This window comes from Myiozetetes cayanensis, unplaced genomic scaffold (genome assembly GCF_022539395.1).
Source record: "Myiozetetes cayanensis isolate MyiCay16 unplaced genomic scaffold, myiCay2020 scf6-25, whole genome shotgun sequence".
Classification (NCBI taxonomy): Eukaryota; Metazoa; Chordata; class Aves; order Passeriformes; family Tyrannidae; genus Myiozetetes; species Myiozetetes cayanensis.
The window spans coordinates 7648888-7662382 of record NW_026087853.1 but is presented as its reverse complement, the minus strand read 5'-3'; the positions used below and the strand labels follow the sequence as shown (position 1 = coordinate 7662382).

At 39.5% G+C, this 13495-nt stretch overlaps 1 protein-coding gene across 2 annotated transcripts in view; it reads left to right on the top strand.

Annotated features, from left to right (window-relative positions):
* The window catches only part of ASPG (asparaginase), a 46632-nt gene extending 34133 nt beyond the window's left edge, over window positions 1-12499 (top strand). The window contains exons 13-16 of one of the 2 annotated variants that reach the window (XM_050335866.1): window positions 4085-4171; window positions 10190-10289; window positions 10607-10665; window positions 12078-12499. In XM_050335866.1, coding sequence (XP_050191823.1) covers window positions 4085-4171; window positions 10190-10289; window positions 10607-10660 — 241 coding nt within the window. In that variant the 3' untranslated portion in view covers window positions 10661-10665; window positions 12078-12499. Of the gene's footprint in view, window positions 1-4084; window positions 4172-10189; window positions 10290-10606; window positions 10666-12077 lie in introns of those variants that run through there. The other variant, XR_007631488.1, reaches the window with a different exon arrangement.
* The last annotated feature ends 996 nt before the right edge of the window (window positions 12500-13495 follow it).

The window sequence follows — 13495 nt, the reverse complement described above, 5'->3', positions numbered from 1 at the left end:
TGATTTCTCTTTTCCACTTAATGATTTGTGATGATCAGGAGTTATGTGTCTTCTTAAAAGCTTCTTAACATAGCACTGTCAGCTGATAGACCAGCAACTTGATCTATGTCTGTGACAGTCTCTTAAATTTTTTGACTTTAAGTGACTCTTTCTTTGTTTCTTTCTAAATAAGAAATAAACTACTGCATTTCCGCTTTTTCATTTGTAACTCTGCAATTTGCTTGTAGTCTTATTCACTTTAGGCATGAAGCTAAACAGACCACTGTTAATTTAGGCCAGTTGCTTGACATATCAAAATAAGTGGCATTCCTTTAATTTCTTACAGCACCCTTAAGGGATAATTCATTTTCAAAACAATAGAATAATATTTTTTTAATAACAGAAACTCTCTAAGCAGGAAAATGTCTTGAATAAAAATTGTGTATATTTTAAGTAGTAAAAGCACTTCCATTTACTTGTAGAACAGTGGTAAAAGGTTGAAAATGGGGAGTTGCTCATACAGTGCTGTGAGAACATCAGATTAGAGGCAGTAAAATTACCTCCCACGTAAATATGAATTTAAATACTTGATATTTTGCAAGGTTACATTTACATTACTTCAGGAAATCTAAGGCAGAGTGAAAATCTAACCACCACTGACTCCAGAAGCCTGTCCTTACAGTGTTTAAGCATAAAATTCCCACTGATACCATGCAGAAAACCGAACAAGTGAAACTAAGCTGATCCTGCCATAACCATTCCAGTTGCTAGGAGAGCAAGCATGAAAAAGAATGAAGCCAGTCAAGTTTGGATATACATTACACCTGCATTTCTTTAAAGAGAGTTGGTGGAAGGTGTGCACCCTAAGGCCCCAATCCTACAAACTCTTACATGTGTGTTAATTTCACATGTATGATTCATCTCTTTTGAAGTTGATTCACTTTAGTGCGTGTCTGCCAAGTGAAGGCCTGAGATCATATGTACTGTACAGAGCCTTGATTGCTGTGAATCCAGAGCCCTCATGAACTGGGAAGAGTTCAGATGTCTTTATCTGGAACTCAAACTTTGCTCACAGCGCTGAGCGTTGAACACTGCACCAAATCGTATGTTTTGCTATTAATACATTAAGGTATTAGTATACATTGGAGTTTTTATGCCCTATGTTATCAATAATGGAACCTAGCAGAGAGGAGACACTAGAAAAACCTTTTATTTGGTTTTTTCCTTCAGAGAGGGATGAATGACAGTGATGGAACTATCAGAAGGCTAACTTAAGTAACACATGCAGAATAGCATTGTTTCTATAGCCTGTGTCTGACCATGGTTTGGTAACAGGGTGGTCTAAGAAAAGGGAGAGTCGGGAACAGCTCACAGGTGACAGTGCTTAGCAGGCAGGGCTAGAGTGGGACATGCAGCCATGTACCAGGTCGTGATGTTGGCCTTCCCTCTACACCTTGACCTTTCATTGTCCAGCAGTTCCTCTGCTCTTGGTTTTGTGCTGTCACTTTAGAACAGGAATTACATTTGAACCGTTCCCAAGAAGTTCATGGCTCATGACATGACCTGAACTTCAGATCAGCTAAACTGTGACCCTTGTGAGGCTTTTGTAATGCCACAGGAGAGCAGCACTTCAAGAAACAATTTCTAAAGACAAATACCTCTCATGTGCCTAAGACATAACAGTATCTGAAAATTCACAGCCAGCCTCTTGAAATATGAATAATGCCCTTGTGGTAGGTACAAGACAGCAGAAGTGGTGCTCTGGTTAGGGCTTAAGTTCCTTCAGAATGTAGATAGCGTTTGGGTGCAAGTAGGAACAAGCTGCAGTGCAACTCACCTCCCGCATAGTTTTCACGTTGAGTGATGGGAATGTGAGAGGTGGTCTGTTTGCTTTCTTGGACAGATCTGCACTTCATAGTCACAGTACTAAATTTAACACTTTTAAGTTGTGCTTTACTATTTGTCCCTATTCTTCCTCTCCTTTGCCCTTTCTCTAACAAGCAGTAGTGTACAACACTTCCTCTTCTTCCCACTGTACTAAGAAATGTAATTTTGATTGACTCCCAGTCATTGGGACATTGTATTTCTATTTAGAAATGCTTTATTGTAAGCATTTATTGTTAGTTAACACTGTTAGTTTCAATGCTTAAAGATTTATTTTATTTCAAGCCACTTTTTTTTTTTCCTCATTAAGTGTACCTGTATTAAATAAGCAGGGTAAATGCTCCCAAATCTGTCTGTACCGAAGATTTATAGAGTCCCCCTCAGAGTAGTAATGGCTGCGTGGCATAAGTGGGACTTGAAGTGCTTTCTGGAGGGAATTTTGCTACCAGTGAGGAGTAAATAGTTACAACAGGAAGAGAAAACCTGGCTTTTTGCTGGAATCCAGAGATACAGAACCTCACAGGGGGAGCACACTGAGGGAAGATACCACACAACATTACATGCTTTGCTGCCTTTTATCTTTTAGTGCTGTCCCATAGCACAGCTTTGATTTTAAAAAGTGCTTGTTTCATGCTTCGATTTCCCTCATAAGGTGGGAAATGAGGAATACTCCAGGGCAGTCGTTGGAGAGTAAACAGACACTCCCCATGTTCAGTTCAGTACCCAATGAAAGCTTGAGGGAACAGACATGCTCTACTTTTAATCTATTTTAGGTCAAATTTCATTTCAGCTAATTACTGTTTTGCTTAAGACTAAGAATTAAGAAACTCATACATGCAGAATTCGTTCTACACCTCAGATTGAAAAATAGGAAACCATGCCACTATTTGCTGGCTCAAGGAGATGCTTGTGGATGACTGGCCATGTCGTAAGGGACCCACCTGAGAAAATATTTTAGATAACTGAACAAACTTGAAGCGTGTGCTGTTCCAGCAATGCTTTGCTATGAAGAAAAGGAAGTGGTTTTTTTTTTTTTCTGGCTGTCAATTGAAACAAAGCACAATTTTAAAAAAATCAGCCTGCTAGGTTAAAAAACCTATGTTTGGAACTCCAAAATGATTCTTAGAGCATATGTACAGTCTTTTGGTTACTTTATAAACTAAAGATCTTATGTGAAACACACAAGCTTACATAGGCTTTATATGGATAACTGTAAAGTAGCTTCTGACTGAAGATGGAGTTTCCTAAAAGGAGACAAAGGGATTAGATAAGCAGTTTAATCCAGTTGAAATTAATGGAATAAAAAGGCCCATGGCTATCACCAAGAAAAATGCAAGTAATTAAGCACAAAGTGTATGTGAGCTTATTTTTTATTTTTAATTACTACAGATGAGCTTTTAGCTAATGGATTGGAAAAGCTCATATATTTCCTATTAAATGATAAGCCTACCTCTTTGTTTTGAAGTATTGTTGTATAGCAACTTACTTAAAATAGGAACTGTGAAACTATTCCTGATCTACTGGGTCATCATGCTCTTTCTGGAGGAAAAACCTCGTGCTTTCATTTATAAGCCAGATCAGTTATTTAGCAGAGGAGCACTCTGTCACCTCCTTTTCACACCTAGTTCTAAACCTTTCACTAGGTTACTTATGAAAAACGTATTTTTACACATTTTTGCATCTGTTGTGTTACTGTCTGCCCACAGCAGTACCTTTGGAGAGCAGCCTTTCTGAAGCCCTAAGAACCTGATTAGCTTCCCCATTAAACCTAAAGATTTATTGCTTATCTGCAAGACACACGTTTTATGTAAGACTGATATATCTGGGCATTGTATTCTTTAAAATACAGGAATGATGCTATGCAGTAAGTAATCTCACTGTTTGCATGTATTTCAATCACTAATATTCCTGCTATTAAATTAAGCTAGCACTAAGGTAAAGATACTAAGAATTCTTGGAAGAGAAGAGTATGCATCCACTTCCTTTTTAGAGCTGAACTTAACACTTCCTTGAGCTTAGTATATGAATGAGATTTTAAAAGGGAGAGCAGCTCTGTTTACTACATCTGTCGCCTTGGAGAAGATTCATTGATTCTGTGATTGTGGGAAATCTGATGTAAGAACTTTCACTGACTCTCTGTGTATATGACAGTGCTGGATTTAGGGGAAAAAATCCTACCAGTCAAGACACTCTCTCTGGTTTTTCTATTCCTCTCATAAAGGCACATACAAGTGATTAATTTGTTACGGGAAACGGGAGCGCACCTTTCAAGCCAGGACCTGGAGAACATTGGAACAATACTCTGCAGGTAAATGTGATACAAGGTGAGGTGGTCCTAAGACTGGGATGGAGGGGGATGGTTTTTCAGAAAAGACTCCAGAATGAAGAATTTTGAAGAAACAGTTGGTTCCCTGGCACGAGGTGACTATTTCGTTGCTAGAAAAATAATAAGGAAACAAGTGAAGTGAGGAAATTAAGAATCAACTCTATGTCAAAGCACCAGTAACTCAAGAGACCTCCAAAGTAGACAGTATTGTGGAGATCAGTGAACTGGAAGTAAATGCACCCCATTTTTTTCCAAAGTGTTTTACTGAGGAAGGGTGAGAAGGAAGCTGTTCAAGATGTGACTTAACAACATCTCTGTTTAAAAATAAAGCTGCACATAGTGTGTCATTTTTATTGTCTTAAAATCTACTTTTCAGTTATATAGGAGTTGCTTCTATTCTAATTAGTATATAATAATATTCTTAAAAATAACTAAATCAAATGGACAAATAGATTTAATCCCAAAACTTGTGAACAACTGCTCAGTGTCACTATATATAATTTTAGGAGGATGTAATTCACTGTTAAAGTTGCTTTTAGTATATAACAATGTGGATATGTATTATGAAACCAAACAGTTGTTACATTTACTTTTTTCCAGTACCTTTTTCTGACTTACAAATTACTCTTAAAAATTGTGAGAAATGTTCATGTATTTCCTAAAATACAGTTTTTACTTAATTTCTTCTTCTTTCTGTTTTTAAAAACGAAAAACACCTGAGAACTGGCCTTTGAATCAGGACTTGGCAGGAAACCATGACATTTGCAAGGACCAGCCAGTGCTGTATAATGTCTACAAAACAAGGTCAAAGTGAAGCTTATGTGCATTCTGTGTAGAGACTGGACTCTATCCTTTGAGTAATTCTGGAATTAAGAAACACTAGCTGGAGTGTTTCCATTGTCATAACATGCTCAGAGGAAACAGGGTAATAGGGCTTTTACCAGGAAGTTAAAATATGCACTTCCCAGGGCACTGCAAGTGATAGGACAGAACTAAACCCTTGGTTTGTGTAGTTTCTGTCTGCCAAAAGGCGAGAGGAGTGGTTTAGGGAATGACATTCCTCTGCAAATAAATTGGCCCTTTACTTAGCCCTGGTGCCACATGCAGAACTAGTTTGGCTAGCTGACCTGTCAGTAATATGTCCAAAAAAAAAAAAAAAAAAAGAAAAGAAAGAGAAAAAGGATCTTTTAAGCAAAATGTGTTTTGTTACAGCCTTTTAGGGAACATTATACACCTCCACCTGTATTGCACAATCTCCTGTTTTTCAGAGCTGGTATTTTGATAATCAACAGTTCAGATATTTTGAACTTGCATTGGTGGTAGTAGTTTTAGTATAAAACAATGTAGATCTTCCAAAGAGAGGGTGGGAGTGCACGTGTACAGAGGCTGACTGAGGACTCAGCACAGAGTGCCGTACTCGGGATGAGAGGGGAGAGGCTCTTGCACATTGCTGTGGGTCAGGAGCCAGGGCTGTGGCTCCTCCCTGCTGGCAGCTGGAGTGGTGGCTGTGGCCAGTGGTGTGGCCATGGACAGGCATCACTACGTGGCCTGTACCAGGAGCACAGCCAGGCAGTGCTCAGGCTTAGAGGCAGGCTGTGAACAGTGTCTCTTCCCTACACTGCTCCTGCAGAGCTGAAGTGCTTCCTGTGCTCTTGCTGTTTTAGAGGGCCTGGCACAGTCCCTTCCACCAAAGTGGACTTTTTCCACAAAGCATTATTTAGATGCCTAAAAGTTATTAAATCTGAGATACTGGTGTTTGTCGAAATGTCTCTGATACTTCTTCTGCAGTATCCTCAGATGACCTTACTGATATGGTCATTTCTCCAGCATGCTTGGGCTCACTTCTCTCTCCTACTTCTTACCTCCTCCTTTTAAGCCCTTTCTTTGCAGGCACTGACACCTTCATGGCAGTCAACATGTTTGCATGGCCAAGCTACTTAAAGAACAAGCTATTTATGACATCTTCCCTTTGTCTGATTTGAATTGTTTCTCTGCATCTCATCTATCTTGTAATGTGCCTCAAGCTGCAATTTTTACCAATCTGAATTTGTCACCAAGGCAGGATTTCAACTTCTTGGGGTTTAGGAGGAAAAAAGCTGCTTGCTTTCTGATAAGCTCTTGGTTCCTGCACTTAGCTAACTCAACTTTTTCTCCTTACAGTTCTGTCTGAATCAGAAACTATAAACATGTTTTTCCTCTTTGCTACTTAGCAATCCTCAAACAAACTTCAAGAAAGACCATGAACAGTGATTTCTGTGTTATAATACTGTCTCCTCATCTCTCTTCTGTTTAGACTCATGATTTTAGAATAGAATAGTTCAGTTGGAAGATTATGGAGATAAAAATAAATGTGTTCCTTTGGCATTGATGATGTTTGAGAGGGAAAGGAGTACAAGCCAGAACTGAGAGCTGGACAGTATCAGTGGGAACTCTTGTGTAGGAAGTGGAGATGTACATAGGTGCAGCCAACATGATCTAGTTATTAAATCTTCCATAGTTTCATTTGCTGATGTCTTTTTTTAAGTGAGAGGTGTTAGTCTGGCTTTAAAATCACTTTGTTAATGTTTGGTATCTGGTTCATGGCTTTATTTTGAAATGAGATCTCAACGTTAGTAATCTGTTAAAAATGTCAGAATATCTTCTCATATTGCAGAAGTATTGTCATCTGTCTGCAAACCCAAACCATGATGAGATAAATTGGAACACTCAGGCTTATTCTGAAAGCTTGTGGAGTTCTGGAGTTGGTAAACAGTTGATTTGTGTTTGGTTTTTTAAAGGAAAAAAACTTGTATAGAATTGAGATACTCTGTTTAATTCTGTAGTTTACAAAATCAAACAGGGGCATAAAGCCAAACCAGCTTTTTCTTTCATATTCTTAGATTTCATAAAATGATATGATATTATATACAAGGATGCAGCCTTTCAGAATAAGATATCTCTTCAATTTGACGTAAACTTGAGGGGTAAGGCTGGGGAAGGAAGAATAAATATGTCTCTGCAGGAATTAGGACCAAGCTTCATGCCTGCTGTCTTTCAAAGTCTGTCTCAGCTGAGAGAGATGTGGAGACACTAGCCAAGAGCAGCACTCACAAATGAGTTCAGGATACAAGACATGCTTTGTGCTGAACTTTTAACTTATTTTTTTGAGGATTTTTGTCTTTTAAAAAAAAAAAAAAAAGATAAAAGATTTTCTCTTCTGCCAGGCTGATGATACACCTGAAAAAAAGGGAAGTCTTTCCTGATCACTTTATGTAGACACTGAAAAAGGAGAATTGCTAGAACTGCTGAAAAAGCACAGCTTTATGTCCCTGGGGAAGATGAAATCCTAGTACCTGCAGAGGCAGGAGGGCACCCCAAGGTGTTGTTTCACTGTATTTATTACTTCCCAAATCTAGAACTGCATTGGCCCTTGTCCTCATAAACCCTCTGAGACCTGACCAGCTTCAGTCCTGGTCCCTTGGCAGAAACAGAGCACGCATTAAACTGCAGCTTGATGCTGGTGGGGTGTGAGACACAGAGAGCATAATTGCACTGTCACTTTCTTGATATCTTAGCTCTCTCATCATCATGGCTACATTAGCCTTGCTGAAATTGTGAAATGGATACATAATAATTTTTTTTTCTGAATGCAGGAGTATTGATAAGGCAGCATGCATAGCATTGTCTGCTGTAAAAAGTATCAGTCAGAGTTTACTAAAATGTGTTAGGTAGTTCTTTATCACAAAGCAGGTTTTAAACATCCTGGCAAGTGTATATTGAAGTTATCTTTAGTCCATTTCATGATATAAAAGTGATGGACTTGCTGCTTAGAGGTTGCATTTGTAGTTGGAATGGTCCCTGTAGTGTAAATTGAGAAGTCCTCTGTATATATTTGGGTATATGAAGTACATCTACAGTGTGTAAAAACAGCTGCAAAATTGAAGATACTTCTGTGTATTTGGGTTGCTCTAATGTCATGGAAGGAGACCACTCCACAGGTTTGACCTATGGCAGTGGGGGTTAAATTGCTCTTTGTGAACAGGTGCTGTTAGGCAGTTAATTTCCAAGTAAATGCAGCAGTCCTTATTTGTGGCTTACAGTGGTGCTAGCTGAATTGCCCTGGGTACATAGGTTGGTAATATTTCTGAAAGTGCTTGTCTTTGTCCAAAGTGGTTTCCACTTTGCATGTGACTGAATTATGAGATTCTGTTTGGCAAATACAGGGCTTTTCTGTCCAGTGATGGTGATGCTTGTAACTCTCTAGGTAGGCTTCTTGTTTGGTTTTTTGTTAGTTCCTTAATCTGTGACCTTACAGTGTTAACAGCAAGAGACTAGCTTTGTAAATAAAGATAATTCATGTGCTCCAGAAGTGGCTGCTAAGCAATTTCTTTGCTTTACTAATGCTACACTTTTTCTTTATTCATACTTATTTCTTTCCTGCAGTTTCCTTACTGACCTCCCACTGAGCATCCTGTTGGACCTCCTTTGCCTTCCTCTGTTTCCTTATTGCTTCTGAGGGGCCTTTTTTTTTGTGATGGCAGTTTTCATTAATTATTTAATGATCCTTTCCTTCATGATGGCAGACTGAAGCACTGTTAAACCTCTTAGTAGCCCCCCACCACTTCCCTGTCCCCCAGAGGCCCCAGCTGTAGGTTATCTGGGGAGTTGCATAGAAGAACACAAAGTCAATTTGCTTTCTCTTCTCGTGCCCAGCCTCTGGGACTGCTGCAAGCAAAAACCTCTCTCTGACTTTCTCCTCAGACTGCTGCAATTAGAGGCTTCCACTCCCCTGAAAACATATTTTCAGGTACTTAAGAGATTTAATCAACAACAGAAGTGATTTCAACCTAGCAGAGAAGTGAATGTTGCAGCCCTGCTTTCATGGTTTCTTCCACGAGTTTACCTGACTGTCTGCCCCTTGCATCTTTGAGCCTTCTCCACTCTTCAGCAGCTCTGCCTGGCTCAGTTATTATACCCAGGAGCCCATTGATGCCAGCACAATGCCTTTCAACTCCAGCAAGCACCGTTTAAGGCAGCAAACTCTGAACTTAATAAGGGTGGGGAGGGCTCCCCTTCTCTTAATGAGATTCAACATCACTTGATCATTATCAGCATGGTTCTGCTGAAAAAATCTGCAAGCTCACAGCAGAGGTGAGGTCTGAAGCCTCACAGATGCTGGTATCCTGAGGAGACTGAAGGTTGCCCTCCCAGCCTTCCCATCAGTTCATTCTCTCTGCAGGCCTGGTACAGACTCTCATGCTTTTGCATATGTACAGGCCTTTTACCAAAATGAAAGTTAAAAATGAACTTTTAAGTATTATGGATTAGTCTACGGGCAGATGTGCAAAGAAATAACCTGGTGTACACTCCTCTGAAAACTTAAACTCGCTAATTTTATGTGATTCATTTTGATCCTTTCTATTGCTTGTTACATGTGGCATTAAAATGCCTTTTTTGTTGTTTTGCTTGCTGCCCATTTAAACCTTACAAATTATCTTGTAAGACTCAAAACATATAGCTGTGTTAGTGTCCAAATGATATCACATAAATGTACTGTCATAACATCTGATTACGCAAACTTGTAAAGGGGGATTTTTAGTGGTTTTAAGTAAGTCCTGTAGATTGCTGGCCCATCTGCTTGTGCTCTCACTTACTCAGCTGCATCTTGATTTAGCTGTTGCCCTCCCCCCATCTCATTTCACGAGATAAATATTGTGTTGTGAAATATGAAACTGCATGACTTTTTTTTCCCCTTTGGTCATAGTCACACCCACTATGTGAAACTAGCCTGTTGTAAGTACTTATAGCACAGCCCTATTAATTTAAGGAACTGATTCATCAAGCTGTGTTGCTTGCTCAGCTATTCAAAGCTGTTGTAAGAGTGTTCCTTACCTCTCCAACCTGGCAGCCATGTTGAGCCTGTCCTGGTTCAGCATTTGCCTGCTGAGCTAATTGACAGGACCCAGGAGCTCATTGGAAAATGGAAAGATTTAGAACCAATATTAATTATTCTTTTTCCAGCCTTGCAGCTAAAGGCGATGTGGATGGGTTGTATGCCTGGTCCCTAGCTGGTGCAGACCTGAAGCAAACTGGTTACGATGGCAGGAATCCTCTACAAGTAGTAAGTGTCCTGTACTCTGTATGGCATGATAGCTAAGTAAGCAATAATGCACGCTGTCGGATAACGTTCATTTGGGAAAAATAAATGTTGCTTTGTGGACAATAAACTGGATTAGAATTTGTTACAAACCCAAATCTGGTGCTCTTGTGAAGTAATAAATAGTTGGAGCCAGAACTTTTCTCATCAATGTCAGAGGAATTAAAATTTAAATTGGATTTTAATTATTTTGTGGTAACATATTCTTACTTCCCACAAGTAAGTCTTTGCATGTCCTGGTGCACAGGATGGCAAGCCTTAATTCACGTATCTACTTACAGGCAGAGGCTACAGGAAAGAAGGAGGTTCTTGAATTCCTTAGACAAAAGCACTGAAGAAGGTAAGATCTTGTTCTCACGTACTGGAGTTCTGAAATGTACAGATCAATATACATACATACAAAGAGGGGTTTTGTATTTTAGCCCTAGTTCACACTGGGACATCTTGGTTCAGCTGCAGTCCCTGTCTTGGTTTCTGATGGGACTCTGAGTACTTTAATCCTTCTTTGTAGAGTGGGGCTAATGTTTATTCCTCTTTCTGCCTGAACCTGGAACAGTGTTTCTGTGCATTCCACAATGCGGTTCTGAACTTGGTTGGGAATGTAAAAACTACCAAAATAAAACCACTGAGGGCAACAGTGTGCTGTCCCCTTGGCCTGTTACAATAAATTGCCCCTCTGTCTTGCTTGCACTAGAGAGGAAATGTCTTTTACCAGGCACGATGCCAGGCCTGGATGTCAGGGTGCTGTGCCCCCAGTGCAGGATTGTTCCCTTCCCCAGTACAGCTGCAAGGAGATCACAGCTCCGGGTGCAGGACAGGGCAGTGCCGTGGTCTCCCTCTTGCTCAGACCTTGGAGGCAGCTGCCTGGTTGTCCCTGACATGGACTCGCAGCATGGATCTCTTTTGTGCTGCTCTCATCCAAGGTGTGTTTCCCTGGCAGTGTCCATGTGAGGTGGCTGTGTGCCTCGTGTTCAGAGCATCAGACCTGATAAATATCTCTAAGGGACCTTCTTTGGGCATTTGACCTTCTCCAGTGCTGTGCCATAACTGGAAGCATTTAAAACACTCGCCTTCCATATCTCAGAGCTCCTTTCTGATGCATTCTTGATTTAGATATCTCTTCTGCAATATATTGGCAAGTCTAGTCCAAATTTAAATATTGGGATGAGATCCTTTATTTATTAAAGCTAACACAAAATGTAGTTACAGGTTTTGCTGCGTCAGTGGCTGTCTGACCACTCTTGTGTCCCCCTTGAGAAATGTTAGTGGGGACTGCAATTTTTGAATCAAATAGCATTTTTGATTCACTGTGTACTGGGCTTCATGAATATAGGACACAGTTTTTTTGCTTTCCTTTGAAGTTCTGGTGTTTTCTTTGGTTTTAGCTGATATAGAGGAATTAGATATAATCACAGTCTCAGGCATTTAAATGGAAATTTTCCAGTGTTCAGGATGATGGTACCAAAAATACCTTCAGAATATGAGTTACGTTGCAAAGGGATTTCCATTTTCAGTGGAATAGGTCTGCAAAAATTACTTTTCTTTTGTAAGTAGGGAGCGAATGTGTTAAATCCTCAACTCTTTCATGGATCACCTCATAATTCCTTTGGACTGAGCCACCAGTAGTGTAGGCGGACTGAAGGAAGTCTTCAGTACCGCATGAGAACTGGCTTGGCAGGCTACAAGGTATTCTGTTCTCAGGAAGGTTCTGGATGCTGCCTAATTCTAAACATCCATTTTCTCTTTCTCCAGAGGCTGCAGAAGATGTTCAGTCATCATCAGAAATACCAGCTCGAAACATTCATGGTATTAAGTCCTTATGGGAGAGAAAGAAGAGAGGAACAATGGTAGCTGTGCTTGGGGCATACGGGCAAGCTAGAGCTTAGAATGATTCTTCATTTAGGATCACACTGTTTTGCTAAAGATTATTTGCTGCTTTATCTTTTAATCACTTTTTTGGAAAATAAATTCTTTTAAACAAGTGAGGCTGGAATATATTGTCATTCCTGTAAAAGTTCTGTTTTTAAAGAGGCCTTTTGGATATTCTTATGTTAGCTCACTAACCGTATTGCAGGCACGCCAAATGGAAATGCTGTGGTGAATTCATACAAAAAAAAAAAAACCAGTGGATTGTGCATTTCTGGGTTACAACTAATAAAATCTCTGAGCAACAATGTTGATTTCACTTGGTCTGTTTTTTTGCGATGACTTGTATCACTTCAGTTGCAATTACAGCAATTGTGAGTGTCAGTGCAAACAATTGAATCAGTCATGGGCATCTGCCTGCAGTTGTGTACTAATCTTCACCAATGTGTCACTATAAAACCTCACTTGAAATGAGTAGGAGGCAGATGCCATAAAGCATGTTTGTGGGACTGCCTAAGTGAATTGATTGTTTTGTTTCTAATAGCATCTTTCCCACATCCTGACCGGAACGTAATCAAGATTGCTACATGCTGGACACATAATTCTTTGGACCATAAACGGGATCTCAGTATTAACAGACCCCAAGCTTAAAGTCCCAACACTTTCAGACTAAAGAAAGAAGGCAATACATAACTTTACAGCTGTGTCTGCCCTAGAATATGTAAACACTGAGAATACTTCAGGCAAATGCATATATTGGCTATGGCAACTTTTAATTTCACCTACAGCTTCTGCAGTAATCTATGGGGATTTTCTATCTGCTTCATCTGAAGGGAATCTTTGAAGTGCAGATAGTTTTTTCTTTTTCCTCTTTATACTATTCAATCTTCCCACAGCTATTCTTATCATGGAGGAAAGCTGCATGGACTACTTGCTGAGCCTGTTAGTATTAAAAGATTCCCAAGGTATGTTGCATGTTAGATCCCACTAAAACAAGGTAACTGTGCATGTAGTCTAAGAAAGTGCTGTATACACTCCAGTTAAAAACAAAACTAAACCATAAAAATGCTTGATTAATATGAAGAGTAGTGCATCTCTTCACTACGGTCACAAAAATTACAACTATGCTGTCTCATTATTAAATAGTTGATATTACATTGCAATAAACATGCTTTAGATTGAATAAAATGAATACAGAATAAAGTAAATGAGATCTAACATCCAAAATCAGGCATCAAATTTATTATCTTTCTGGTGTCTTATCTGTAAGTACATAAAGGTGATATATGTAGCAAAGTAATCTG